General features: G+C 46.6%; 1 protein-coding gene across 1 annotated transcript; it reads left to right on the plus strand.

The window, feature by feature from the left end:
* Positions 1 to 5,735: 5,735 nt before the first annotated feature.
* On the plus strand, positions 5,736 to 6,578 carry LOC147962698 (uncharacterized). Its single transcript, XM_087534274.1, has one exon. It carries the CDS (start codon positions 5,736 to 5,738, stop codon positions 6,576 to 6,578), a length of 843 nt encoding a protein of 280 aa, XP_087390400.1.
* The last annotated feature ends 1,881 nt before the right edge of the window (positions 6,579 to 8,459 follow it).

Here is an 8,459-nt window from a genome sequence, read left to right on the forward strand (position 1 = left end):
TAGATCAAGACGCTTGATAAGTTTTTTCAATGAGTACAAACCTTGACGAGATTTTGAAGTAGTTCAAAATGGAACAGTCAAAGAAAGAGTTCTTGCCTGTGTAACAAGGTGTGAAATTGAGTAAGACTCAAAGCCCGACGATGGCAGAAGATAGAAAAAGAGTGAAAGTCATTCCCTATGCCTCAGCCATAGGTTCTATAAAGTATGTCATGCTGTGTACCAGATCTATTGCATACCCTACACTGATTTTGGCAAGGGAGTACAATAGTGATCTAGGAGTAGATCACTAGACAGCGGTCAAAATTATCCTTAGTGGAATAAGGATATGTTTCTCGATTATGGAGGTGTCAAAAGGTTCGTCGTAAAGAGTTACGTCGATGCAAGCTTTGACACCGATCTGGATGACTCTAAGTCTCGATCTAGATACATATTGAAAGTGGGAGCAATTAGCTAGAGTAGCTCCGTGCAGAGCATTGTAGACATAGAAAATTGCAAAATACATAACGGATCTGAATGTGAAAGACCCGTTGACTAAGATTCTCTCACAAGCAAAACATGATCACACCTTAGTACTCTTTGGGTGTTAATCACATAGCGATGTGAACTAGATTACTGAATCTAGTAAACCCTTTGGGTGTTGGTCACATGGCGATGTGAACTATGGGCGTTAATCACATGATGATGTGAACTATCAATGTTAACCACATGATGATGTGATCTAGATTATTGACTCTAGTGCAACTGGGAGATTGAAAGAAATATGCCCTAGAGGCAATAATAAAGTTATTATTTTTTTCCCTCTTTCATGATAAATGTTTATTATTCATGCTAGAATTGTATTAACCGGAAACATAATACATGTGTGAATACATAGACAAACAGAGTGTCACTAGTATGTCTCTATTTGACTAGCTCGTTAATCAAAGATGGTTATGTTTCCTAACCATGGACAAAGAGTTGTTATTTGATTAACGGGATCACATCACTAGGAGAATGATGTGATTGACATGACCCATTCCGTTAGCTTAGCACACGATCGTTTAGTATGTTGCTATTGCTTTCTTCATGACTTATACATGTTCCTATGACTATGAGATTATGCAACTCCCGTTTACCGGAGGAACACTTTGTGTGCTACCAAACGTCACAACGTAACTGAGTGATTATAAAGGTGCTCTACAGGTGTCTCCGAAGGTACTTGTTGGGTTGGCGTATTTCGAGATTAAGATTTGTCACTCCGATTGTCGGAGAGGTATCTCTGGGCCCTCTCAGTAATGCACATCACTTAAGCCTTGCAAGCATTGCAACTAATGAGTTATTTGCGGGATGATGTATTACGGAACGAGTAAAGAGACTTGCCGGTAACGAGATTGAACTAGGTATTGAGATACCGACGATCGAATCTCGGGCAAGTAACATACCGATGACAAAGGGAACAACATATGTTCTTATGCGGTCTGACCGATAAAGATCTTCGTAGAGTATGTGGGAGCCAATATGAGCATTCAGGTTCCGCTATTGGTTATTTACAGGAGATGTGTCTCGGTCATGTCTACATAGTTCTCGAACCCGTAGGGTCTGCACGCTTAACGTTTCGATGACAGTTATATTATGAGTTTATATGTTTTGATATACCGAAGGAGTTCGGAATCCCGGATGAGATCGGAGACATGACGAGGAGTCTCGAAATGGTCGAGACGTAAAGATCGATATATTGGACGACTATATTCGGACATCGGAAAGGTTCCGAGTGATTCGGGTATTTATCGAAGTACCGAAGAGTTATGGGAATTCGCCGGAGAGTATATGGGCCTTATTGGGCTATACGGGAATAGAGGAGAGAGGCCAAAAGGAAGAGGCGCGCGCCCCCCTCTAGTCCGAATTGGACAAGGGGTGCAGCCCCCTTTTCCTTCTTCCTCTCCCCCTCTTTCCTTCTCTCTTACTCCAACAAGGAAAGCCCCCTTTTCCTTCTTCCTCTCCCCCTCTTTCCTTCTCTCCTACTCCAACAAGGAAAGGAGGAGTCCTACTCCCGGTGGGAGTAGGACTCCCCCCTTGGTGCGCCCTCCTCCTAGGCCGGCCGCCACCCCCCTTGCTCCTTTATATACGGGGGCAGGGGGCACCCCATAGACACAACAATTGATAAAGTTGATCTTTTAGCCGTGTGCGGTGCCCCCCTCCACCATAGTCCACCTCGATAATACTGTAGCGGTGCTTAGGCGAAGCCCTGCATCGGTAGAACATCAACATCGTCACCACACCGTCGTGCTGACGAAACTCTCCCTCAACACTCGGCTGGATCGGAGTTCGAGGGACGTCATCGGGCTGAACATGTGCTGAACTCGGAGGTGCCGTGTGTTCGGTACTTGATCGATCGGATCGTGAAGACGTACGACTACATCAACCGCGCGCGTTGTGCTAACAGTTCTGCTTTCGGTCTACGAGGGTACGTGGACAACACTCTCCCCTCTCGTTGCTATGCATCACCATGATCTTGCGTGTGCGTAGGATTTTTTTTGAAATTACTATGTTCCCCAACTGTGAGGGCGTTGACATATACAATGAACTAGATTGAACTACCATACAAATTACCACGGCACCTCAATATTTAGTCTACTATATTCATCGATGCATATACCTATATTTAATTATGTAGGTTCTAGAGCTTCGTCCACATATCGGTGAGAGGGACCTATTTGACGTGGCCGGTGCCCATGGCAAGTCATGCTGCAACATGACGCCATGCATCAGCCATCCAGACAACATCCAACACACAACCGTGACCTCAAAGCAAAGAGAGATCCACACTTGACGAATTAGGGATCCAACATAAAACAACACATCCAACGCACAATTATTATGGACAAATTTGGTGATTATTTGTAATTGGAGGGGGGGGGGGGGGGGGCATGGTGTTGGCATATAGAATATTAAGATACTAAGGTTGTGGAGTCACTAGGGCCACCTGTAAGGATGTGTGTCGTTGGTTGACATTTATCTTTCTTTTTATTAATTTTTGTTACAATTTTCCTCTATTTTCTATTTTAACATTTTTACCTTAATTAAAGAATATTTATTAAAATTTGTGATGATTGAAAAATACTAATGTTTTTTAAATTCATGAAAAAATTTAAAAATCATGAATATTTTAAAGTTTAATTTCTATTGAATTTGCAAATATTTCTAAATCCATGATTATTTTTAAAATTCCCAAACATTTTAAAAATTCATGCTTTCTAATTAGCAACATTTATAAAAATTGAAGATTCTTATAAATCCATGAACATCTTTTGATATAACAAACTTTTTTGAAAGGAACTAGCTGGCCTTTTATAAGATCAGAGTCGAGCGAGTGGAAATTGTTAAGCGAGCGAGTGTAGAAGGGAGCTGACTGAGGTGAGTGGGAGCTTCGTGGGCAGGCCCATGTGAACGTTATGGTTGAAATTCCATGACTTCAGCTTGGAATAGGATCTCCCAAGGCGTTCACACAACGACCCCCAGCTGACACCAAGGCTGAAATTTGTAAGGACACCACACCACGTACCAAACAACTCCACTCTGCTCTCAGAACAAATACCTTCTCTAGCAGTACCCCATATAAACCCCCCCAAAAAAACCAAAACATAATTGAAACCCCAGCCAATACAGATAAAACGAAAACAAAACAACCGACTGCAGTAATCTGCTAAAGGAAAAAAGATCCCACAAATGAAGAACGGCGTGGCAAAGCGGGCGTTAGCTCCTAGTAGAGAATGAACTAGATTGAACAACTATCAAAATTATTGTTGTTCCTTTATATTTGCTCTCCTATATTTGACTTGAATATACAGGCTTAGGCTCACCGTGACTGCCATTAACCATCCCTCTATTGTTCCGGTGGTACACACAGTAGACAGCAATCACATTTAGGCTTACGTATATGCAAGTTGAGCCCCTAGTATACAAGCTGCTGTGTGTACTGCTTCCGAAATGGCCGAACGTGACTTGAATATACAGGCTTAGGCCTGGCCCAGCGGGAAAGCAAGGAAAAGTAGCACCTGAAACTCAGTGATGGTGCCTAGGGTTCTCTACTATATATATTAATTATGGTTGGATGATGTGACTCTCATAAATTTGTCATATCTATTGTAAAATAAAGTGTTCTAAAATTAAAGGTTAGGTAGGAGATTGACAGATAAAATCAAATAAGTAGGATAAGCGGGACCCCTATTCTGAAGTGAAACAGTTGCTGGTCCATCGATGGGCAGCAGTGCAGCGCACTACAAGATCGCAGCCTTACGTGGCCTTAATCAACCTGCTGATTGTCAGTTAGTTTCCCCTCGCGCAAGGCTAGGGTTTCTCTCCTCTCGGGCGACGCCGCCGCCCCTGAGTACCTTACCCCGATCGATCTCCCTCCCTGTGAGCGGTTCTCTCGATCGGCCAAACCTCGCTCCTCCCTGCCCCTCGGTAGCGATGGAGCCTCCCGCAGACGCCCTGTCAGGCACCAGCGCTGGCGGCGGCGGCTCTCACGGAACGCCGGACCTTGGAGATTTCATGGAACAACTCAACCTGGAAGATGAAGACTTCGATGATCTGGTGATAGATGAGGCTGATCCGGAGATCAATGAGAGCGTGAGATGGCTCGCGCTGGCTAGGGTTCATACAGAGAAAACCTTCAGCCAAGCGGCCTTCTACAAGGATATGCGGGCGGCTTGGAACCCCGCGCAGCCGGTAAGGTTTTGCCCGGTTGGGCCGAAACTCTTCGTTGTACAAGCATCTTGCTTGGGAGACTGGGAACGTATGCTGGATCAAGGGCCCTGGCTATTCAGGAATCTACTCGTGTTGATGGTTCCATATGATGGTTTCACAAAGGCAGAGGAGGTTCCCATGATGTTTATGCCAATCTGGCTAAAATTCACAAGATCCTGGAGGGTTTCTACAGGAAGAACATTGTGGAAAATTTGCTGAAAAACTCTGGCGAGATCCTGGAGATGAGACTGAACGGGAGCACCCGTGGTGACTACATTAGGGTTAGGGTTCGGCATGATGTTCGCCGGCCTCTCACCAAGTTTGTCAGTATTGTCAGGGGGAAAGAACGCCAAGTCTACTTGGTGCGTTACGAGAAACTGGCACGCTTCTGCAGTGTATGTGGGCTCATCGGTCATGATTGCAAAGAGTGCGGATCAGGGGTGCATGAGGAGAAGGACAAGAAGTATGGGTCTTGGCTCTATGCTGATGGACTAAATAAACAGCCGTCCAATGATGGTTATGGCCGGGGAAGGAGTCAGAAGCAACAGCCGTCTCAATCTCATCAGCAGAAGTCGCCGGGAAAGACAGTGGTCGACCCGGACATGCTAGATACGGCTACAAGCCCTGCCAAGGATGGACGCATATCCAAGCAAGGAGATCCAGCAGCTCGCAAAAGGCTCTCCATGGAGGATGTTGGACCGGATGCCAATGCGTTGGTAGGGCCGAGAGGTGTGCTAGCACTTACCCAGGGGAATGGTGAGGATGGTGCACAGGCCTCGCCTACCAGTAGTGCTAGCAGTAAGAGGGCTCGTATGGAGTCAAGAGGTATGTCGGGTGATAGATCGGCGGCCTCCTTCGAGGAGGACCGCCAGATGCAATGAATATCCTAGCTTGGAACTGCCGGGGGGGGGGGGGGGCACCGCCGGACAGTTCGTGAGGTGTTGGCCCTCTCTAAAGCCAATTCCCCGGGGCTTGTGTTTCTGTCGGAGACAAGACAGGCCTCTTCAAAGATGGAGAAATTGAGGTGGAGATTGCAGATGAAGGGTTTTGTTGGTGTGTCGAGTGACGGCCTCAGTGGAGGCCTGGCACTCTTTTGGGATGAGAAGTTGCAGGTTACGGTGCTGGATTCTTGTGCACGGTACATTGACGTGCGGATTGTAGATGTGGCAAATGATAAAAGTTGGAGAACGACGTTTGTCTATGGTGAACCCCGAGTTGAAAACCGTCATCTCATGTGGAGTTCTCTATCCCAGCTTCGTGCGGTTTCGTCGGAGCCGTGGTTAGTATGTGGAGACTTTAATGAGGCAATGTGGCAGCATGAGCATATGTCTAGAGCCCAGCGCTCTGAAAATCAAATGGGGTTATTCCGGGACTGTTTGTTGGCATGCGAATTATGGGACCTCGGTTTTTCGGGGTATCCATTTACATATGATAATGGGCAGTTTGGAGAGAGGAACGTGCGATTTCGCCTGGATCGTGCCTGTGCGGATGAGGGGTGGAGGGAGCTCTTCCCGGCCGCGCAAGTTGTTCACCTTGCTTCGTCATGTTCTGACCACTGTCCGATCTTGGTTCGACTGGTTCTTGAGGATTCGAGGAGGACTTCTGCTTCCCCTCGATATGAGATTATGTGGGAACGCCACCCGGCGCTGGCAGAGGTGGTGGCGAATGGATGGAGGAAAAGCAAACCGGCCGGCAATCTGGCGGCGGTGCGGGACGCCCTACATGAAATGATGAATGACCTTAGGGCGTGGAGTAAGAAGAATTTTGGCCACGTTGTCACAGAATTGGAGAAGTTGAGATCCGAGCTGGCTGATCTACAGCTAAGAGATGCGGATCGCTCGTTGATTCGCTAGAAGATGGCCCAACTCGATGAGCTATTATATAGGGAAGAGATGATGTGGTTACAGAGATCACGCATTACGTGGCTGAAGGAGGGAGAACGAAACATGGCATATTTGCATAGGCGAGCTGTATGGCGGGCGCGGAGGAACTACATACAGAGACTTCGGCGGTCTGATGGCTCATGGTGCTCCTCTCCATCGGACATGGAACGCATGGCTACTTCCTACTTCAAGGAAGTGTACACCAAGGACCCGACTCTCAACCCCGATGTCGTTCTCTAGGCTATTGTCCCTAAGGTAACTGACCAGATGAACGCCATGTTATGTGCATCATTTACCGAGGAGGAAGTGTCGAATGCACTGTTTCAAATTGGCCCGCTTAAAGCTCCGGGCACGGATGGCTTCCCGACAAGGTTTTATCAACGGAATTGGGCAACTCTAAAATCTGAAATCACTGCTGCCGTGTTGGAGTTCTTTGTCTCTGGCTCCATGCCAGAGGGGGTTAATGATACGGCGATCGTCCTCATCCCGAAAGTTCCTCATCCCAAGGAGCTTAAGGATTTCAGGCAGATCAGCCTCTGCAATGTTATTTACAAGTTGGTGTATAAAGTTTGGTTAACCGTCTCCGGCCTTGTCTGTCGGAGTTGATCTCTGAAAATCAAAGTGATTTTATTCCGGGCCGGCTCATCTCGGATAATTCTATTATTGCCTTTGAGTGCATCCACCACATACAATCATTGAAAAATACCAGTCGGGCGGCCTGTGCATACAAGCTCGATCTCTCAAAGGCGTACGATCGGGTCGACTGGGATTTTCTGGAGAAGGCGCTGAGTAGATGGGGCTTCTCGGAACAGTGGATAGCTTGGATAATGTCTTGTGTTAAATCTGTCCGTTACTCGGTTAAACTGAATGGGAAACTTCTGGAGGTTTTTTCACCATCACGAGGCCTTTGTCAAGGTGACCCATTGTCTCCGTTTTTGTTTCCCTTTGTCGCTGACGCGTTATCTTCTCTCCTATCTAAATCAGTGAATGAAGGCAGTTTGAACGGGGTGAGCATTTGTCGGGGTGCACCAGAGATCTCTCATCTCCTCTTTGCGGATGATACCTTGCTATTTTTTGAAGCTTCAGGCCAGCAGGCGGATGTTGTTAAAGGTTTGTTGAACACTTATTCCTCGGCGACGGGTCAACTTATAAATCCCGAGAAGTGTTCCATCCTGTTTTCTGACAACTGCGGTGGGTCAGTCGTGGATGAGATCAAGAGTACATTGGAGGTAACGCAGCAGGTGTTTGAACCAAAATACCTTGGACTCCCGGTCCCTGAAGGAAGAGTTCACAAGGGGCAATTTGAGACACTGCAAGATAGATTGAGGAAAATTCTTGTTGATTGGAGTGAACAATATGTTTCAGTTGGAAATAAAGAGATTCTTATCAAGGCTGTGGCTCAGGCGATTCCTACCTATGTAATGAGTGTGTTCAAACTGCCGGCTTCAGTGTGTGATGATCTAACCAAGATGATGCGGCAATATTGGTGGGGGTGGAAAATGGCAAAAGGAAGATGGCCTGGTTAAGTTGGGAGAGAATGATGTTACCCAAAGCAATGGGGGGCATGGGATTCCGAGACATGAGGGCGTTTAATCAAGCTCTGCTTGCCAAGCAGGCTTGGCGCCTCTTAGATAGCCCAGATAGCCTTTGTGCGAGATTATTGAAGGCCAAATACTACCCTAGGGGAAACCTGCTTGACATTGTTTTCTCGTCTAACAGTTCGGCGGTCTGGAAGGGTATTGTTCATGGTCTTGATTTGGTGAAAAAGGGCATTATATGGCGCGTGTGCAACGGCGAAATGATAAAAACCTGGAGAGATGCTTGGATCCCTCGTGGTCACAATTTCAGACC

The sequence above is a fragment of the Triticum urartu genome, chromosome 7A, assembly GCF_056163025.1.
Source record: "Triticum urartu cultivar PI428250 chromosome 7A, HENAU_Tu73, whole genome shotgun sequence".
Lineage (NCBI taxonomy): Eukaryota > Viridiplantae > Streptophyta > Magnoliopsida > Poales > Poaceae > Triticum > Triticum urartu.

Coding starts and splice junctions, on each gene's coding strand:
- LOC147962698 (XM_087534274.1), top strand. CDS start 5,736: ATGGAGAAATTGAGGTGGAGATTGCAGATGAAGGGTTTTGTTGGTGTG.